General features: G+C 40.4%; 1 protein-coding gene across 2 annotated transcripts in view; it reads left to right on the top strand.

Annotated features, from left to right (window-relative positions):
• FARS2 (phenylalanyl-tRNA synthetase 2, mitochondrial) overlaps nt 1-22,269 on the top strand; it is a 408,295-nt gene that overhangs the window by 47,617 nt on the left and 338,409 nt on the right. For both annotated transcript variants that reach the window (XM_047732052.1, XM_047732053.1), the window contains exon 4: nt 11,306-11,437. In XM_047732052.1, coding sequence (XP_047588008.1) covers nt 11,306-11,437 — 132 coding nt within the window. The remainder of the gene's footprint in view (nt 1-11,305; nt 11,438-22,269) is intronic.

The raw sequence follows: 22,269 nt of genomic DNA, 5'->3' as shown, positions 1-22,269 counted from the left end.
CTCTACATAACATTTTCAATCTTTCTCTTAACTTCTTGAACATACTGAATACTGCTATGATAAATACTTCAGTGTCTTTATTCTAGTACTTCTGTTGTCTGTGTCATTTGTTGATGAATTGTTATCAATTTTTCTCTACATTGTTTTATTCTTCTTTGCATGATAATTTTCTGTGGAATGCCAGGGAGTATTAATTTTACCTTGTAATGCTATCAGTATTTTCATATTCCTCATAATATTCCTGAGGTTTGTTCTGGGATTACTTAGAAATACCTTAATCCGTTGGCCCTTATTGTTAAGTCTTGTTGGGACAGTGTAGGGTTTCAGTCCACAACCAATGTAAGACCTGTTTTAATATTATAACTGATAACCCATTGATTATTAGGTTTCTGCTTGGCTTTTAGGAACTGGCAGTATTCTTGGTCCTTGTGAGCTCCCAGAATTATTCCTTCTAACCTTTTTGTGTTGTTTGTTCTCTGGCCTTGGGTAGGTTCAAGCACTGACAGTATTCGGTTGAGTACTAAAGGGGTATTTTCTTTTTGCAGATCTTTAGGGTTCTCTGTCTACATAGTCCTCTTCTTTCCTTCACTCTGTCCTACAAATCCTTGTTAACCCTGACTTGTCCACACTCCCAACTCTGTCTCTTCAGCTTGGGAAAAGTTCTGGGTTTTCTGTGTTCTCTGTTAGGGGGCAGTGGTAGGGCTCACCTCGCAGGGATCGGTTTCTTTGGTTACTTGATGTCCAGTGTCTCGTGTGGCATTTTTTGTTTTAGTTTTTCACATGGAAGGGTAAAACTGGTTCGTTATTCCATGTTGTCTGGACATGGAAGTCTTTCTTTTTCATTTAACACTGTGACTACTCCTTTTTTTAGATGTAGATTTTCCTCAACTTATGATGGGGTTACGTCCTGATAAACCCATTGTAAGTTGAAAATATCCCAAGTAGAATATGCATTTAATATACCTATCCTGTCAAACATCAGAGCTTAGCCTAGCTTACCGTAAATGTTCCCAGAACACTTACATTAGCCTACAGTTGGGCAAAATCATCTAGCACAAAACCTATCTGATAAAAAAAAGTCTTGAGTGTCCCATGTAATTTGTTGAATGCTGCACTGAAAAGGAAAAAACAGAATGGTTGTATGCGTATAGAATGGTTGGAAGTGTATCAGTTTATCCTTGCGATCTCATGGCTGACTGGGAGTGGCATTTTGCTGCAGCTCACGAGTCTGGGAAAAGATCAAAATTCAAAATTAGAAGTACAGGTTCTACTGAATGCATATCACTTTCACTCCATTGAAAAGTTGAAAAATCATAAGTAGAAGACCATAAAATAAGAAAAGAAAGAAATAGACCTTTTCTTATTTTTCTTACACTGCTCATCACTTACTCTTTTTGTCTTTTTTTGGCTTCTTTTGATGATGCTTAATAATTCTAACAGGTATTCTTTGAAGCTGGCGGCTGACGTTTTCCTTCTCCAAGCAGAGTTTGATAGGGAGATTGCTAAAATCTTAAAGTTTTGATGTTTTAGATCAGGTTTACAAAAAGATTGCCTTGTGATTTTTTTTTAGGACAACTCAGTGAATTGTGCTTTATCTCTTATGATATTGGAAGCATACTTATTTTAAATGTCATACTTATTTTAAAATTTAAATACTTTTTAAAAAATTTTTTGAAGATTTATTTATTTATTTCAGGGTGAGGGAAGGGGCAGAAGGAATTCTAAGCAAACTCTCTGTTGAGCACAGAGCCCTCCATGGGCTCAGTCTCAGGACCCTGAGATCATGAAGCTTGAGCCAAAACCAAGCGTCAGATGCTCAACGAAGTGAGCCACCCAGGCATCCCTAAAATATCAGGTTGTTTTAGAAAATTAATCTCATCTGGAGTGAATTCATGTTTGATGGTTGGTTGTGTTGGCTGGCTTACTTAGCATTAGATTTATTCATGTACTTTAGAATTTTGGTTTGCAGGTACCTATTCATAGTGGAGGATTTTTGTGTTTTTCTCCATTTCTCTGTTTTCCTCCCTCTTGTCCTCTCCTGCTTTGCTATTTCTCCCTTATGTGGCTTTGCAGTTGGTTTCTCTGTAGCTCACTAGGCCTGAAATCCAGAATGGACTTAGAAAGATCTGTCAGTTATGCTAACCAGTTCTGATTTAGGGGATGGCCGATCCAACACCTATGGCTTGGATCTCTGAGCCTACAGCTCTTCAGACCTCCTGCCCCAGGCTGTATTTGGTGAGTTTTTGTTGCTCTTGTTTTACGAGCATGGAACTTATTCCAGTCCAGCATCTGACTCTAAGCTTTTAGCCTCCCTTTGATCCCAAGCCAGTAGTACGTTATCCTTCTGAAGGCAGGCTCCTGCCTCCTTTTCCTGAGTGTGTACCCTGAGCCCAGCAGCACTGTGCTTTCTCCCCTCTCATGGTTTTGCATTTCTGTTCTGTTTCTAGCCTCTGGAAGTGTTTCTCTTACCTTTGAATGAAGATTGTACATTTTCGTTTTTTTCCTTTTTATCATCCCTGTTGTAATGTGTTGGAAAAACAAGGAGTCTGTTGGTGTAATCTTGGTCTTATGAGGGCCACTTTGTGTGGAAAGCCAAGTTAGTGTAGTTTTCGTTGTGTGCCTCAGTGGAGGGCAGCATAGGGCTTTATTGTCTGACACGTGGTTTTGAATTCTGGTCGTGGCATTTATTGTGTAAACTTAGATACATAAGCTGTTGTGACCACCATTCCTTCTTCTGTGAAATGAGAATAGTGGAAGTTACTGAACAGTTTTTATGCCAGCCTTATACCAGTGTAAGGATTAGAGATGACACGCAAAGGATTTAGCACAGCGTCACAGGAAATGAACAGCAAATGCTGATTACCTTAGGAATGCAATTTAGAAATGCTTATTTTCTTCATATTTTTATAAAAAAAGGTGAAAGATTATTAGATTATCGCTTGACTTTCAGTGACATTCAATTAAAAAATCACCCATTTGGTGTTTAGTTTCTTCACATACTTTTCCTTACTGAATTGTCACCCAAACTCTGTGAGTTAAGTATTCTTATTTTAAGCAACATGGAGGCAGTGAGGGTAAGGAACTTGCTTGGCTAAAACGGTGGAGCTGGGATTTAATCCTAGTCCGAGGCTTGCTCTTTCCATACATTATGACCCACATACCCATGTCTCTTTGATCAGATTTGTGGAGGGTAGAGTGTGAGCCTTCTGTCTAGAACGTTTGTCTGTGTACCATCCTTTGAGAATGGTTGGTGAGAAAAGTTGAGGACCAGAGGGCCTGTGGCTTTTTGGCTCACCCTAAGCCAGATTGCTGTAAACTGTCCCCTCTGCTCCCTGCATAGCCAGAAAACAGTCACTTATCCTTGTGCCTCTGAGTCCATGCCCACGTTTGGAAGGAGGGGTCATTAAATTGTGTTGTGCTCCATTTTCCAACCCATTGTGAAGTCTAGAGATGATAATATCATTTTCGATCTAAGCCCTAATCAAAAGAATGCCTCTGTCCCTTTTTCAGGACAAGAGCCTGAAACAGCATTTCACCACAGTGATCTTTCCACCAAGCGGAAGACTGTGATGATGATAATAGCTGTGTGATCAGTTACACTCTCACTGTTGGTGATAGAAAATTCTGGGTTTTTCTTTTTCCTTATTACTTTGGGAATGTCTTAGCAGAGGGAGTCATTGTGGCTGAAATAGTGCTGATAGCTTCTGCTGTGTGCTGTGGAGGTCCCACACCAGAGAAGTTTATTGCCTTCTTTCTCTCTCCAAGAGGGAAAAGGTAATGTTTACTATTAACTGTGTAGTGGGACTGATTTTATTCCACTTAGCAGTCTGCAGTCCTGGACTTCAAGGGTATGTGGCTCTGTGGACACACAGGATATCATGGTGTGCTGAAGAGTCACTGTTGGCATTGTCAGGTTTCTGAGGCCCTGCATGGGGAATTTGCTGTAAGTTGTGAATGACTTCAGGCTGCTTGGGGGGTGGGCTTTGTGAATGGAATCACCATTCATATTCCCACGTGGCTGCCTCGAGCCATGTGGTTACAAAGTCCAGAGGATACTCTTCTTGTTCGTTGGGGGAGAGACAGGAGACGCAACCAGACAGCAAGGGTGAGGAACGCAGCAGGAACCTGGGAATCTTGTCCATGGTGCTCAGCTGCATGGGAGCTGCACAGGGAAGTCAACCTGGGTGGTCTTATCTCGGCACCCAGCAGATACCCTGAATGTTCAGGCAGGACTTGAGCTCGGGTTTGACTCTTTTCCTAACTAGTTACTAGTTGTGTGTCCTTGGCCCCCTTGAAGAATATTGAGTTGATGGGAGTGCAAAATGGTACAACCCCCACAGAGGACAATATTAGAACTATAAAAGCATTTCCTCTTTGGCCAGCAGGGTAGTTTGTTGCGGCAGTGTTATTCCAAGCAGAATAATGGGTATAATTCAAGTATAAAGGTCTTCTTACATAAATGTGTCAGAGCCCCTTGCTGGAACACTGTGCAGGAGAAAGGAAAGGAATGAGGAGGTACGTGCTGTGTGTGTTCAGATGGAGAGGGCTCCGGAACGTATCATTAAATGAAAAAAGCCCGGTGTAGAACAGTGTGCAAGAATGCTGTCTTTTATTTATTTTTATTTTTATTTTTTTTAAAGATTTTATTTACTTATTTGAGAGAGAGACAGTGAGAGAGAGCACGAGCGCGGAGAAGGTCAGAGAGAGAAGCAGACTCCCCTTGGAGCTGGGAGCCCGATGCAGGACTTGATCCCGGGACTCCAGGATCATGACCTGAGCCGAAGGCAGTCGTCCAACCAACTGAGCCACCCAGGCGTCCCAAGAATGCTGTCTTTTATATAAGAAAGGAGGAAAAATAAGATGTCTGTGTTCATATTTGCTTATATCTATCTGGTGATAAGAAGTTCGGGTCTAAGGGGAGGGTCCAAGAGGAGGCAGTGGGACAGGGACAGGGATTCAGTGAAACTTTAACTCATGCCTATTTTCCCCCAGTTTTATTGAGATATAACTGATATACAATGTTGTAATAGTGTAAGGGATATAAAATAATGACTTTGTGTGTGTATATATTGTGAAATGATCACCACAATAAATAGATGGTCACAAAAGTTTTGTTCCGTGGGAGGTCACTGAGGCTCTATTATATAGTAAAATGTATCCTCTCACAGTATTTCGATTTTGAACCCTGTGAACATATTACCTATTAAATCTTTTTTAGAGAAGGATGTGGGGGAGAGGCAGAGGGAGCGGGAGAGAGAAAATCCTAAGCAGGTGCCACCCCCAGCTCGGAGCCTGACGTGGTACTCGATCTCACAACTCTGAGATTGTGACCTGAGCTGAAATCAAGAGTTGGACGCTTACCTGACTGGGCTACCCAGGGGCCCCAAAGTAATTTTTTTTAAAGAAATCTGTTAGAATAGAGAGATGTTGAGAAATCTGAAAAATAAAAAGTGCCTGTATGCTGCTTGCTCTATTTTCAGTTTAATTAAACAGAGGCAGAAAAGATGGAATTGTCAAGTAACTTTGACAGTGGTGGCTGGCTAATTTCCCTAGTGAGACTAGTCATCTAGGATGATCTTAGTTTTTCTAAGAATTTATTTCTAGCCTTTCATCCTTTTTCTCCCCACCTTGCTTTCCTTCCTTGGATGGAAAGGAAGCTGAATGCTGTGCCAAAAGCGTCGGGAGCAGCCCTGGTTAGCAGTGTGTGACGTTCTATTTCTCAGCTACCAGCCAATGAAAAACCTGCTGAAAAATTAATGCCCCATAGCTCTTATTTAATTGCATATTTGTATAGTCAGTTTAAAAAATTATCTGCTTCAGTGGAGGGAAGCTTTGATAGGATATATAAAATCACGGGTACATGTTCTAGTTTGGGCCATCAACCTTTTAAAATCCAGATTTTCACACTTCTGGGTGGTGGGTCTGATAGCAAAGTCTCATATTTAAATATAAGGGGTATGGGAAACATAGGGAGACTCCCTCAGTGAGCCAATAAGTCAGGACAATGAACTGTATTATATGAGATCTATGATGAAGGTGGGTTGGGGGTGGGAAGGAATGACACCTGTTTAATACTTACAGTACATCAGGGTGGTTAAGCACTGCAACATCGAAAAGGAGACAGGGATTGGTGGGAGGAGACTCCCACACATCCCCTTTCATTGTGTCCCTGCAATGATTTTCCAGGGATCCAGCAGTTGTGAGGCTGATATGCAAAGCAGATGAAATGCAGTGCCACCTTTCCTGTGCCCCTGGTTCCCTGTGGCTGGCCGGGACAGGTGCTACCTCACCAGAGTGGAGAGAATTAGACTTCTGGCTACCCCTCTCCTGTTTGGGGAGAAGAGGCAGTCTCAGAGAGGTTAATTAACCTGCCCACTGCTTCACAGGAAGAAGGTAGAAATCTGAGACTCAGATCAGGTTTGGTTTATTCTCAGGTGTTCTTTCTTCTACTTGGTTTTCAGCTAAAAGTGAAGGTGTGTAATTTTTGACAGGTGCTATAGTCTTGCAGAGTTCTAAAGTAATTTTTTAAAAGCTATGAGTTTCATTTATAAATATGGTTTAGTAAATCATTAAGTCCAAACCAACCAACCAGGGAGACAAAAAAAATAAAAAACTTTGGCATTATTTTCCATTAGATATATAACACCTGTGCATTTAATTTCCTTCTGTCATCCCAATAAGAGATTGGGTTAATGCATGATGAATCCATATGATTTGGACATGTTTTCAAAAAATTTTCCTCTAGTAATATGTAACACAAAGTATATAGTCTATAGTGGATTTTTTTTTGCTGACTCCTGATACATGGCATGTGAATTAAGCCATACTAAGTTTTTAGCTGGCTATTCAGTATCACATCTTTTAACACAAGCTGTATGTCAAGATGCTTTTTCAACCCAATATATTATTAATCCTTACTGTAGTTTTGAGGTTATGGGGAGAAAACAAGAAAAAAGTGTAACATAAAAATATTCAATAAGGGGCACCTGGGTGGTTCCTTTGGTTAAGTGGCTGCTTTCGGTTCATGTCATGATCCCAGCATCCTGGGATCAAGTCCCACATCAGGCTCCCTGCTCAGCCGAGTGTCTGCTTCTCCCTGTGCCTGCCACTTCCCCTGCTCGTGCGCTCGTTCTCTCTCTCTTTCTCTGACAAATAAATAAATAAAATCTTTTGAAAAAAAGTATTCAATAAATGATTCCACTGCTAGTGATTGAAAAAAAAAATTAATGTGTCAATGTGACTGGAATTTAAATTGTTAGAAAATATAAAAATTATGGTGTTTTGGCAAAAACTACACATCAACTAATAGAATTTACTTTCAAATAAGGACCATGTGTGTTTGAAATAGAGCTACTGGCTTCCCTAAAACTGGCGTTTCATATACTTTTGGCTCTTGCCTATTGTTGTTGAGGAAGCAGAATTTAAGGACTGAAGTCTTTAAAGAAGTGGAACAAAGATGATAAATGGTGTATGGATTTGGCATTCTTGGCCTGGTCATATAGATTTATAAAGGAGACTTAAAGGATCCACGGAGGTGAAGAGGATTAAAGATATTCTAACCGCATTGGAAGTAACTTTGCTAATCTGTTCTCTTAGTTTCAGTGATATTATTGTGAATGGGTTCTATTCCACAAGGGAGTGATACTAATCATCTTCATGTATTCTGAAGAACTTTGGTTAACTTCCTGCCTTTCCACACTCTGCCGGTGGAGTTTCAGTGTGGGGCAATTACTTTCCTTGCTCCTGACTGATGCCTATGGCCGGGACCTGAGCAAGAAGAAACCCGGGGCCGGGGTGACTGAGGTCTGAAACCAAAAAAGAGCAAGGGTTGATGCATCCAGTACACGGACATTTGATCTTAAGAATTTATGTAACATTAAAAACACTTTAATCCAAAGTATCAGTTTTCCTACTTCTAGAAGTGGCCAAAACCCTTCAGTGAAAGAATGTTCCCAGAGAAGGGGCGAGATCTTCCATCCCTTTCCAGTTCATTCCTCATGCTCTGTTGACACCATGAGCACCAGCAGTACAGACACGTGTGTAGAGAGAGTCCTGTCTATGCAGGCTTCACTTCCCATAGACTTTATGCAGTAGGGATTTAGTTTGAGCTTAATACAAATTGAGAATAGAATTACTTTAATCAGCACTTGTGATTATTTTCAGGTCTTAGTAATATCTGAAATAATCTTTCTCTCTGACTAGGCAGGGGACTTCAGGTTTTACAGGTGTGAGATATAAAGCAGTATACACTAAATTCTATGTGGGGTGCCTGGGTGGTTCAGCCACTTGAGCATCTGTCTTGGGCTCAGGTCCTGATCCCGGTGGTGGGATCAGTCTCCCTGCACAGCCGGGAATCTGCTTCTCCCTCTCCTCCCCACCTGTGATCTCTCTTACTGTCTCTGTCATTATCTCTCTCTCTCTCTCTCACTCAAATAAATAAATATAATCTTTTCTTTTTAACAAAAAACCCTAAATTCTGTGCATTTAACTTGTCCAAAGGAGTAAAATAAGGATATGCAAGGAAAATTAATTTGTGTAGACCTCACCTAACTCTGTTCCAGGTGATGTTTAATAATGTAAGGAGAGGATCATACTGTTAACCCTGAGTACTCATCCTGCTTTTGGTAGAATTTGATCCAAGCCATGTAAACAAAATTGGCTTTTCTAAATTGTTTTCACTAGGTGATTTGTGCTTATCTGCCAGGAGTTACAAAAAAGAGTGATAAAAATGGTTTCTCTGCTAGTCTGATGGTACTCAGTTATAGATCCCAGTGCTTCACACATTTCTGTTGTCCAGCAGGACTGCCCCTGTAGCTTTTTAATAAAACTATGAGGGGGGGCGCACACCTAAGTGGCTCAGTGGGTTAAGCCTCTATCTTCGGCTCAGGTCATGATCTCGGGGTCCTGGGATCGAGGCCTGCGTTGGGCTCTCTGCTCAAGGGGTAGCCTATTTTCCCCACTCTCTCTGCCTGCCTTTCTGCCTACTTGTGATCTCTCTCTCAAATGAATAAATAAAATCTAAGAAAAAAAAAAAAACTATGGCCCCTGCCTCAGAGATGGACCAACACACAGGTATACTGATGCCTTTTTCTCAGAACTTAGTGGTGAATAAGCACCTGCTTTACACAAAGTGGCTTCTGTATAGAAAAGTCAGAGCTACTCAGGGGACCTGAAGACATTTCTCCAATGGCCTGCAACAGGACCAGCTTTTCTCCCCCCATTAGAAAAACTGTTGATGAAATCAATCCAGTAATAAGAAGGAAGGAGCTAGGGGTGCCTAGCTGACTCAGTCCATTAAGGATCCACCTTTGGCTCAGGTCATGATCTCAGGGTCCTGGAACCGAGCACCACGTGGGGCTCCCTGTTGAGTGGGTAGTCTGCTTTTCCCTCTCCCTTTGCCCAATCTTCCCCCTCTCTCCTACCCTACTCCCTCCCCCCACACCCAGCTTGTGCTCTTTCTTGAGCACAAGCACTCTCTCTTAAATAAATAAAATGTTAAAAAAAAAAAAAGAAACTATCGATATGTGAATCATGGGTGAATCTTAAGATCAATCTGCTGAGTGAAGGAAGCTATACCCCCCCACAAAAATACATGCTGCATGCTGTATGATTGCATTGTTATAAAATTCTAGGAAATGCAAACTCCTTTTGTAGGGACAGAAAGGAAGTCTGCAGTTGCCTAGGGATGGTGGGGGTGAGGAGAAGAGGTAGGGGCAACAGGCAGGTTGCTATGGTTACAAAAGGGCAGTAGGAAACTTGGGGTTGATGCGTGTGTTCATTATATTGATCATAGTGTCAGTTTCATGGATGTATACATGTCAGTGTTTGTCAAATTTTGCACTGTTTTATGTCCAGTGTAATGTTTGTTTCAGCATATGTGTGACAAGAGGGGGAGGTATGGTATTACTCACTTGTTATGGGCAGCAGGTAAGTAAGAAAATAAAGGCAACTCAAGTGTTCTTAGAACATGTGAAACAAAATGAAACAAAAATCTTAGGATAATGAAACAAAAATCTACCTTGTCCTTTGTGATCTGGGGCATAGGGAAGGCCCCCATGTTTCATAATCCTGTTCCCATGTGCTCTTTGATTCTTGAAATATCTCCTTTTGATGGGCAGGGAATTATATTTTAGTGGCCAAGAGCGTGAGTTTTGGAGTCCGGCAAACCTGAGTTTGGCCTAGTCACCAGCTAGCTGTGTACCTTTGGGTAGGACACTTGACCTATCTAATTGTCTTTTTCCTTACCTATGAAGTGGGCTGACAGAGGCATAGTAAGTCCTCAATAAATGGAAGCAATTCTTGTTATTATTTTTTTCATTTCACATTCTGATTCCCACAAGGTTTAAAATACAGATAGTCTTGGGTGAGAAAAGACAGTATTTTCAGTTCATAGGAGGTCATGTTACCATGGAGAAATGGAATCAGGAGCGTTGCTTAAAGAAGAGGAGAAAGATCATTACACGAAGTGAAGGGAGCGTGGGCAGGAGACCGTAGATGATTTGTCAGCTGCCTACTTTTCTGTGTTCCTCACGGTGGGCATCTCGCTACCACGTGACCTTCTCATCTGCTTTTTCTGCTGTTAGTGACTTCTGCTCTTTGCAGGCTTTAACTGTTTTTAATTCACTAGTCTTTCCCTTTGTCAATTAATAATATCATTGTTTATGAGCGCCATGTTCAAGACTGCTTATTGAGAAACTCATTCTAGCATTTACTTGTTCACTTGTTTAGATGTGTGAATATTTGTCATTCCTCCGTAGAAAAAAATTTTGACTTTCTAGATGTATTGCTTACACTTAGCTGATCTTATTTAATTTTGTATTAGTTCTTATAAACTTTATTTAAAAAATATATATATATGTACTTATGGAAGTGAAAGTTGATTAGTGTATCCTAAATTGGTCATGTTGTTGATAAGTAAGTTTGCAGCATACATAGTAAAACTCCTTTTTCTTTAACTCTGAAAAGGTATCATTATCACTTATAGAACTAGCAGAATCACCTGCTTTCCCATGATCCTGACCTAATTTTTTCCCTCTGCCAGGTGTTTGCAGGGATTTAACGAGTGATCGATTTGGTTTTAGAGGGTCCCAGAGCTGCACAAAGTGTTTTTCATATTGAAAAAGACATGGCCAGTTTTTCACAAGTTGTAAGATTTATTGCCTCCCCCTAACGTGCTGCAAATGAGTTTGTTTGCTGTTTATTTTACTCAGAGTGTCGTAATTGTTGTCATTAGCCGAAGGGGAAGCTTGATCCTAAGGAAGGATAGACTGCCTTTTAACACTGTTTCTATTTGGCACCTTTGCAGGACTGGACATTAGATGGGTAGACTGCTACTTCCCTTTTACTCATCCTTCCTTTGAGATGGAGATCAACTTCCATGGAGAATGGCTTGAAGTCCTTGGCTGTGGGGTGATGGAACAGCAACTGGTAAATTCAGGTAGAAAAGAATCCAACGTTTTATTTATAGGCTCTCTTAAAAAAGACTTTCTTCTCCTTTAACTTACTTTGCATACTCATTTCCATATGCATTTCCATACCCCTGTGGGGATTGCCTCACCATCTTTCTCTCCTCCTGTTGCCCTCCAGACTTATCCCTGACACTTAACTCTGGAAGAACTTAGTTTCTCACATCTAATTTCATGAAGATTTCTTGTTTTTGCCGATCTTCCTCGTTACCATTTAAGTGTTGGGCTTGTACTTCCTAATTTCAAATTTGTTGATATGTTGCTTTGCAATTACCTGTAGACATTCAACGCACATCAGAGGAGTGCAGTTTGTCAACTCTTTAAGAACAAGGCCAATGTGTAATCCTTTTTTGTTCTTATTTCATTGATAATAGTGCCCCAAATTCAAGATATTTCCGAAACTACGACAGACTACAATATCAAAATACTCAGATCTGTAAAGTTGTGTTGTTTGCTGCCCTGGTGTTGGCGGTGCTACCTGTCGGAGGTTAAGTGGGGAAATGAGGCTCTCATTAAATCCTACCTATATCTGCAGGCACTTGAGAAAGATCTTTACAGCTCTTCTCTGCAGGACCTTGCTTAATAAAAATGAGTATTTCTCAACTTAATTTCAGGCTATCTTTTTTTTTTTAATCACTATCTGAATGTGATTAAAGATTATTTTTTCAGAGTATCAGTCCTCCATGGGAAGGCAGTTGGGGTTGGGCATTTGAGCAGGAGCTCACTGCATAAGCGGTAGGGGGAGGGGAGGTTGTATGGACTGCACTGGGTCCCTCCTCACTTCCCACAGGAGGACATTTGCTCTCCGGCCTGGGAGGGTGGTGGCTCTGATCACAGGACCTTGTGCAGCTGAATGCAGAAGAACAGCCCTCTGGGTGACTAAGAAATGTGAAGAGACCACGGGTAAGGTCATGGGGTTGGAGATTAAGGATGGACTGAGGCAGAAGAGATGAGGTGGCTGGGAAGTGAAAGATTTGTGAGACCGGAGGCCTGGCTTTCCCTTCTGGCTTATAGGTAACCTCTGTCTGCAGGGGCCTGGACTCAGCTCACAGAGGCCTCTCCATTCTGCCAAGGAAGCCTGGCGGAAAGCGTAGCACAGTGCCAGATGCTTCTTGGATGGTTTGAAGATCTGACCTAGACAAGAGGGACAGAGAGGCTGCATTATCAAGGGGCTGTGAATAGAAGTTATGAGGCTTGGACCTGGGTGTCTGTCTTAGGTTTTCTGTCATTTGACCGCTGTGTGTCTTTGGGCGATTGGCTCAGCCCATGTGAGTCTTAGTTTTCTCATAGTTAAATGGGCACAATGATACCTTCCTCAGAGTTTCATTATGAGGATTAATTGAGTTGATACGTGTAACATGCCTATTACCACAGGGTCTGGCACATAGTAAATCTTGACTAAAATTAATTGCTGATGTTGTTTTTAATTTTTTCCCCCAATGGTTAGAGCCATTTATCAACAGAGAATCCCCTTAAAAAAGGAAGTATTTAACCAGAGACTGTTCTGCCTATCACAGAACTGATTTCTAACTAACTGGGACTCGATTACTTCTTTGATCTTAGTCATCTTAGTATCCATGATTCTAGTGTGAGAGATTTTAGAAGGAAAAAGAAAATTAAGAATAGTAAAAGACAATAGGACAATCAGACAGTAGGTGTGTAATACACATCTTAGTAGGAAACAAAATATTGGAAGCAAACATGTAAGGTTTAATCTCTTCCTGAGTAGGACCTAGTTCTGAATACTGCTGTGGTGTTTTTGTTTGTTTTGTTTCTTAGAAGATTTCGAGGAACCCAGGCTTCCTCCCAGAGGTGTGTGTTGTCAGGGGCCAGAACTGAGCAGGCTGGTCCGGGGACGATGTTCTTACATGTCAGTCGTCACTGGGAATCGTGCTTCCTTCTGTCTTTTCCAGTATCCTTGATGGGTTTTTATGAGGTTTATTCATTCAGTAATTGGCCGAATACAGTTATCTGAAACAGGTTTCCAAGTCATTACTGCACATTAATGAGACTGCTGTTCTACAAATAGATCAGCCATGTCAAGTACACTTGAAGGAAATGACAAAGTGAAAGAAAAAAAAAATAAAACCAAACCAGGACATCTGAGATGCAAATATTTTTGAGAGGTTCACACTCCTGGTAGAATGTGCTTTAAGTTGGTAGGAAATTGTACAGATAAAATTGAATTTAAGTTATCTTGTGAGAGAGAGACAAGAAAAGGAAGAAGAGATGATTTTGTAAAAGAAATTCTGTGTGGGCTTTGCTATTTGAACTTAAAGTTATTGTGACAGAGTTCTGCTCTGTGTTCTCAGACTCGGATGTGTTTTGACATCTGAAGTTAAAATATTTTAAACTCTGTGCCTGGCAGTCACTAAACCACAGGCATTATTTGTAAGAACAGCTAATTTTCTGTTTTCTGAGTTCCTGTGGTTTTGAGAAAGGCAGACTATGCACACCTCATCCCTCTAATTCCATTTTGCTATTCCTCCCATCTCTGCTCTGACATTTCGTCCCTTCCCAATCCCCCCCCCCCCCCGCCCCCGTCTGGTCAAATAGAACTTCCATGGGTGCCTGGTGGCTCAGTGGGTTATGCTTTCAGGATCTTGAGTTCAAGCCCTGTCCTGGGCATGGAGCCTACTTAAAAAAAAAGAAAGAAAGAAAGAAAGAAAGAATGAATCTTCCAAGAAACACCAAAATGGATGTTTTTTGATCTCCTTCTTTAGAGGTCTCATAGAGGTTCAGGTAAGTGTGGAAGGAACTGGAAACCAGAGAAGTCCCGATGGGACGGTGATCTAGCTGCCACACCTGAGCCCGTCCTGTGGGCCAGAGCCTCACTGAAGGCTTCACAGACTTTCTTCTGTTTAGCCTTGAAAACAAGGCTCTGACGTAGATGCTGGCATTATCTATCCCCCTTTACAGAGCCTGAGAAATGTGCCATGCTGTGCTACCCAGATGGTAAACTGTGGGATTTTGAAGTGGCTAGAAATCCATTCCAAACAAACAATTGTGTCCAACATAGAATGAAGAAATGAAACCAAATGAAACAAATGACAGCAAACAGAGCTCTCCTTGTTCTGTTTTATTCGTGACACCTATAGAAGGGCCCGGCCATCATGTATGTTATCTCCTGTGATAGAAGGCATTTAATTAAAAGAGTGAAATTAGATTGCTAATATGAACAGTCGGCCAAAACACTTTTTTACACATTTAAGTTGACGATGGCATTGATGAAGTTTTTTGTATTTTGTTTTACCTGGAATAAGATAAAGCTCTTCCACACGGCTTATAGAATTGTACTTTATTTCTTCTTCTTTAATTTATGGTGTCTTCACCCTTACCTTCAGACTTCTTAGATTTAGTAATTGTGATGTGGGTGGTGACTGTTGTCATGATGATTTGATTCGTTTTTCCTTGAGGAGATGTTTTGAGGGCAGCACTGAGTCACGTGCCGAACACTATACCCTTATTTCCCGTTGGGCTGACTCAGGCTGCTAATGTCTTTTCAGGTAATATATGGAGCACAGACATCTAAAAACATCACCAGGGGTGACCGTAGGCTGTGATCGTGCCAGAAAGGAATTTACCATTTATTGGGCCCCTGTGAAACGTAGAAGATTGTGCATAGGCCAGGGGATAGAAAAAGCCCTGTGGTGGGAAATAACTTTTAAAAACCGGAATCTCTTTCCTTACCCTTTGTTCAAATTTAAAAGCGAGCTCTTTGGGGGAAAACTTTGTAAATATGTACATGAACAGTTTCCAGTTTTAACAGTCGCCCTTTGTTGCTGTTGTTCATTTGCCTGTCACATTTTTCTTGAACTCCTTCTAAGGCTGTAGAAAAGCAAAATAAGCGTTGTCTCTCCTTTGGGAATAGCACAGCATGCAAAGACATACAGATAAGTGATTACAATACCGTGTGGTAAGTATTTGTATCAGAAGTACAGCGGGCAGCATGGCGAGAATGGAGAGGTTGGAGAAGATTTTGCCAAGGCCTTGTTCTGGTTACTACATTCAGGATGGAATGCTGGAAATATGGGTATTTGAATTTTTTAAATTCTTTTTTTTAAAAAATATTTTATTTATTTATTTGACAGACAGAGATCCAAGCAGCCAGAGAGGCAGGCAGACAGAGAGAGAGGGTAAGCAGGCTCCCCACCGAGCAGAGAGCCCGACACAGGGCTAGATCCCAGGACCCCGGGATCACGACCCGAGCCGAAGGCAGAGGCTTTACCCCACTGAGCCACCCAGGTGCCCCAAATACGGGTATTTGAAATGCATGTCCCGAATAAGTTAGGCACCTGTATGCAAGGAGTTGTGTACTTGATGTACTTTGCTTGGATGTCCAGGTGGCATATCTAATGCTTCTTTTCCTACAAGAGTGAAAATCTACTTCTGGTCTCTTACTCTAATGGGTAGCCAGTCTCTGCAGCCTCTACACACACCCGTGACATTCAGTGTAGTAGTCTAAGCTGGTGAGCTTTTATTTTTTATTTATTGTATTTATTTAAGCTGGTGAGCTTTTAGATGGCATCAGCCAAGATGTCTGTCTATACCAGGCATATTATTATATACAAGCAGACTTGCCATTCATCTGCTCAGCATCTTTTGTGTGTAAGACACTGTGCTAGCCAAAGAGGAAGGCACGAAAACCGTAAGATGTGACATCTACATGTAAAATGTTGAGTGTAGTAGGGAAGATGAGACTATATAATTAGAGCATGGTAATGTAAGTGCCATTTGTGAGATGGAGCTCTGGTTGTAAAGTGGGAATTCTATCCATCAGTTACATCAGTGGAGGTATCAGAGAGGAGGTGGTATTTGAACTGGGCCTTAAGCAGTGGTTCTCACTATGTGCCTGGTAATGACCTGGAGGGTCTACTTAAAATGTCTGTTTGCATCAGGTTCTGTAGGTCTGGAATGAGGACTGAGATGTGCATTTCAAACAAATGCCCTAGCTAATTCTTGTGAATGATCAGACCTTGCTTTGAAAACCCTGTCTTTAAGTTGAGTATTTTCCCCAATTTTGGGGGGTACAATTGAAGTATAATGAACCACAAATGTTTAAACTATACAGTTTGATCCATTTTTTACATATGTATACACCCATGAAACCCTCACCACCATCAGGATAATAAACATTTTCATCACCAACCAGAGTTATCTTGTGCCTTTTTGGTGATCTATCCTTCCTTCTACCCTGTTGCTGGGCAACCACTGATCTACCTCTGTCATTATAGATTAGTTTGTATATTTCAGAGTTTTATATAAGTGAAGTCATACTGTATAGTATTCTTTATATTTTGTTCCTTTCCCTGAGCATAATGATTCTGAAGTTAATCCATGTAGTTGTGTGTGTTGACCGACGCTGTACGCCTCATTCATCCCTTTTTGTTGTATTGTTTGACTATATGGATATGCCCCAATTTGATTATCCTTTCACTTGTTGATGGACATTAAGTTGTTCCCACTTTTGGCTCTTACAAATAAAGCTGCTATGAATATTTATATAAAAGTCTTGGTGTGCCTATATTTTTCCATTTCCTTTGAGAAGAAACTTAGGAGTGGAATGTTGTATAAATGTCAAATAGATCAATGTAATTGAATAGTGTTCAGCTCTTTTATGTTTACTGATTTTTTTTGTTTTATTTTATTTTTTTTTTTTGTCTTCGTGGTCTATCAATTTCCCAGAAAAGAATGTTAACATTTTCTACTATGACTATGGACTTGTCCATTTGCTCTTTTATTCTATCAATTTTTCCTCATGTGTTTTGAAGCTGTATCATTAGATGTATATGCTTTTATAACTCTTACATCTTCTGCATGAATTTCCCCTTTTATCATTATGAAATATCATCTTTATCTTTGGTACTTCTGTTTTTTTCTGGAAGTCTGTTTTATTTATGTTCAAAATACGCATTCTAGCCTCATCCTCTGTTCTCAGTTGCCTTCATGTTGTTATAGTACATGTATTATGTCTGCCTACGTTGAACACCTCCCCAGTCAGTGTTAAGACTTTTTGCTTTAAAAAGTCATATGCGTTTTAAAAGCACAAGAGACTATCGCTTTCTGTCTATTTACCTATAGCTGTTTGCAATTTCTCTTGCTCTTCCTTCATTCCTGAGAATGCATGTTTCCTTCTGGTATTTTTCCCAGTGGTATAGAAAACTTCCCTTCGCATGTCTTATAGAACATGCGTGTTGGTAATGAATTTCTTAGTGCTCCTTTATCTGAGAAGGTCTTTATTTACCCTTTTATTGAAAACAGAATTCTGGATTGACCTCTTCCTCAACAGTGGAAAGATATTGTTCCATCGTCTTCTGCCTCTGCTGCTTCTGTAGAGAAACGCAGAATCATTTCAGTGTTCACCTGTATATAATGTATTGTCTTTCTTTAACTACTCTGAGGATTTTTTCCTTGATCTTTGGTTTTCAGCAGCTTGATTTTGATGCATCTAGGTGTGGTTTCCTTGGCCTTTATGTGTTTTCAGTTTCACTGAGCCTGAATCTATGCATTTATGTTTTTCACCTATTTTGGGAAGTTTCTGGTCATTATTTCTTCAGATCACTTTTCTGTCTCAATCTCTTCTTCCTCCCCTTCTAGAATTCAAATTATATCTATGTTAGATCTTTTGATTTTGTCCCAGAAGATCCCAAGACTCTGCTCACTTTTTTCTATCTTTTGCAGTTTTTCACTAGATAATTTCTGTTGATCCATGGTCATGTTCCTGTATCACTTCCACCCAGCTGCCTTGGTCATCAAAATATATTTTTAAATTTCAGATTACTATGATTAGTATTTAGTTTTAAATTTTTTATTTTTTAAATTTATTTATTTATTTTAAATTTATTTATTTAAAATTATTATTTTTTAAAATTTATTTATTACTTCATGGAACATAGTTACAATAATTACTTTAAAATATCTGTCTGATAGTTTCAACATCTGGGTCACATCAAGAATGAATTCTCTTTAGAATTGATCACATTTTCCTGGCTCTTCATCAGATAACTCTGTTATGCTGGACCTTGTAAATGGTCAATTGTGTGTACTCTGTCCTGTTTTAATCCTGTGATAACTATTGATATTTTATTCTAGTAGAAGGTCACCTGGTGAGGTTTAGGCCTTAGTTCTGACTTGCTTCCTGTGGGCAGTGATTCGGGTCTCAGTGTAAGTGTTAGCTCTGCTGCTCTGTGTCCTTCCTGCACACATGTGCTTCAGGGGTTGGTCTGCAGCTTGTGTGAATGGTTCATATCTTAGGTCAGTTTTCTTAGCTTTTGCTATGCTGGCTTTGGTCTGTGCTGTGCCTGTGTAGCTCAGGGGTAAGGCTGATACTTGTGTAGGTAGAATTAGGGCATCCGCTTCTGGGCTCTCTCCACTCCAGCTCACAGAAGCCTTTCTCTGCATACAGGACAGGTTGCTCTGAGTCTCAGCTGCCCGTGATGTTGTGCAGCTCTCAGCTGGGGCCCACCTTTGGGGCAAAAACATGGGAGAAACAAACAAACATGAAATTTGTCCTATGTAGGTTGTTTTTCCAAGTTTTCACCTTAAATCAAAATTCGTCTACTTACTTTTCATAGTGCTCTATTAGTTTATTTGTGTGTGTGTGTGTGTGTGTGTGTGTGTGTGTGTGTGTGTGTGTGTGTACTTGTCCAGGAATTTAAATTGTAGTGAGAGTGAGTCATAGAGGGCTCATACCCCCATAGTGGGACCAGTCTAGGTTGGACTATGAAGACACCCCAGGTACAAGGGTGATTGCATGACAGAACCATGTGGTGCCAGACAACTGTGGCTGGGTTGGCTCCACTTGTATATTTAATCCTTCGACTTTATTTATTTTTTTAAAAAGATTTTATTTATATATTTGAGAGAGCACTAGTGCGTGCGTGTGAGAGTGTATGCATATGTGTGTGTGCGTCAGCATGGGGAGGGGCAGAGGGAGAGAGAAAGGGAAGGAATCTCAGGCCGACTCTGCACTGAACATGAAGCCCCATGTGGGGCTCCATCTCACGACCCTGAGATGATGACCTGAACTGAAACGAAGAGTCAGTCACTTAACTGACTGAGCCATGCAGATGCTCCTAATCCATCAACTTTATTCATCAAAATTAAGCATAGTGAATTTTTAAAGTAAAACAAAACTGAGACCATCTAAGATCCGGCAAACTCTGCCCCTTCCCTTCCTCCCTCTCTCCCTCCCTGTTCTTTCTCCGTCCCTCGCTTCCTTTCTTTCATCATCCTAACTTGCCTCCCTTCTTTTAACTCAGCTTTGGCCCTGTTAGTGCCCTTTTGGAAAAGCAAACAAATACATATCAGCCCCATGTGCATGTATTGCCTTGTAGTTCCTCCTAGTGACATATTTTCAAGCTGTCAGAATAGAGATGTCTGTACAAATATTTACTTAGCCTTTGTCCTTTTTCCCTTTTCAAGATGTATAAGATGGTGAGATTTTTTTTCCTGACATAAAAGCAATCTGTAATCATTTAAAAAATTAAGAAAATCAAATATAAAAAAGAAAACGAAAGCAATTCCCTTGCTACCCAGGAAAACTTCAAAAATATGCATATATATAATTATTAACTATACCCATATGTAAACATCCTATGTATTTTAGAAAAATAGAACCATCCTTTGAACTTTTTTTTCTTTTGGTATTGTGCTTTTTCACAACAAGTTTGACATGAGTGTTTTTTCATATTGCCAGATATCTACCTACATCATCATTGTGAATGGTTGCATGGCTATTGTGAATGAGTCTTTTGGGCATTTATGTATTGATAGATTGTTGACCACAAACTGTCTTTATATGCACGTCCTTGCATATTGCCCTAGTGTTTCTCTGGGATAAGTCTGTAGAGCAGGAATTACTGGTTTTTTTCCCCTCCGAGGTTTATGATGTGTATTGCCAGATACACACTGGACAAAAAGCACCTGCATTATTTGAGAGTACCTCTGTTCCCACACTCTTAACACCACTGAACACTACCAGTATCTTTACTTTTTGCACATAAGAGGGGAAAATGTTGTGCTGGTGTTGTTTAAATTTCCTTTTCTCTGATTACGAGAGTGGTAGAGTGTGTTCCAGAAGTTACGGGCTCAGTCTGTTTTCTAACAGCACTTGAAAGGATGTTAGGGCACATACTGCATCCTTTTTATTCTCCTACCTCAAACTATACCTTTATTCACATCATTGTGTTCCTAACACAGACCCTTTCTATTTTGCTGAGAACACCTAAGCAAACTCTCAGTTTCTCCTCTTCGCCAGGGTAGGGCAGCACTGGCTCTGGGTTCTGTGCTCACAGTCCCTTAGAATCCCACTCCATCACTTGTCCTGTTTTCCTGCTCCATCTTTTCTCTTCTAGTCATTCATTTTTTAAAACGTGTTTGTTTAAATAATTTATTGAGATGAAATTCACATGGTACCAGATTAATATTTTAAAGTGAACAATTCAGTGACATTTAGTACATATACAGTGTTGTCCAGTCACTAGCTCTGACTCATTCTCTGGGATTTCCATTACTCCACTCTTCTTGCCTGCTAAGCAGTTTTTTCCCCCTTCCCTCCCCTAAGCCCCTGACAACCATGATCATTGTTCTGTGTCTGGACTTATTATGATTCCATATAAGTGGAGTCCTACAATATGTGACCTTGTGTGTCTGACTTCTATTACTTAGCACAGTGTCTTAGAGGTACCTCCACAGTGTACCAGATATCAGTACAGCAGTCCTTTTAATGGGTGAATATTTCCATTGGATCCATCAACCACCATTTTTTAATGCATTCATCTGTTGATGGTCATTTGGGCTTTTTCCCTATTTTGGCCATTGTGTATAATGCTGCTGTGAACACGTATGTACATGTATTTGAGTCATTGTTTTTAGCTTATTTGAGTATGTAACTAGGAGTGGAATTGCTGGGTCATATGATAATTCTACATTTAACTTGTTGAGGAAGTACCAAATTGTTTCCCACCGTGGCTAAGCCATTATACAGTCCCACTAGCAATATATGAGGATTCTGTTTTTCTACTTCCTTGCCATTGCTTGTAATTTTCTGTTTGCCTGGTGGTGTTTTGTTTTATAGCCATTGTAGTAGGAAGAAGAAGTACCTCATTGTGATCTTGATTTTTATTTTCCTAATGACCAATAATGTTAAACATCTTTTCATATACTGTTTGTGTATCTTCTTTAGAAAAGTGTCTATGTAAGTTCTTTGCTCACTTTAAAGATTGGATTGTTTGTCTTTTTGTTGCTGAGTTGTGAGAGGTCTTTATATATTCTGGATACTAGACCTTTTTCAAATGTGTGATTTGTAAAGATTTTCTCCAATTCTGTAGGTTGTCTTTTTGTTTCTTGATAATATCCTTTGAAGCCCAAAATTTTTAGAGTTTAATGAAGTCAGATTTATCTGTTCTTTTTCTTTTGCACCTGCTTTTGGTGTCATAACTAAGACTCTATTGTCAAATCTAAGGTCAAGAAGATTTACCCTTATGTTTTCTTCTAAGAGTTTTGTGGTTTGGGCTCTTCTATTTAGGTCTTTGATCCATTTTGTGTTAATTTTTGTATGCAATGTGAGGTAGAGATCCAACTTTATTCTTTTGCACGTGGACATCCAGTTGGTCCAGCACCATTTGTTGAAGAAGCTATTCCTTCCCCGTGGAAAGCTCTTAGAAGCTCTGTCAAAAATCATTTGAGGGGCGCCTGGGTGGCTCAGTCGCTGAGCCTCTGCCTTTGGCTCAGGTCATGGTCCCAGGGTCCTGGGATCGAACCCCACATCAGGCTGCCTCCTCAGCGGGAAACCTGCTTCCGT

The sequence above is a fragment of the Lutra lutra genome, chromosome 6, assembly GCF_902655055.1.
Source record: "Lutra lutra chromosome 6, mLutLut1.2, whole genome shotgun sequence".
Classification (NCBI taxonomy): domain Eukaryota; kingdom Metazoa; phylum Chordata; class Mammalia; order Carnivora; family Mustelidae; genus Lutra; species Lutra lutra.
The sequence above is the reverse complement of the archived record's forward strand: the minus strand, read 5'-3'. Positions and strand labels throughout refer to the sequence as shown.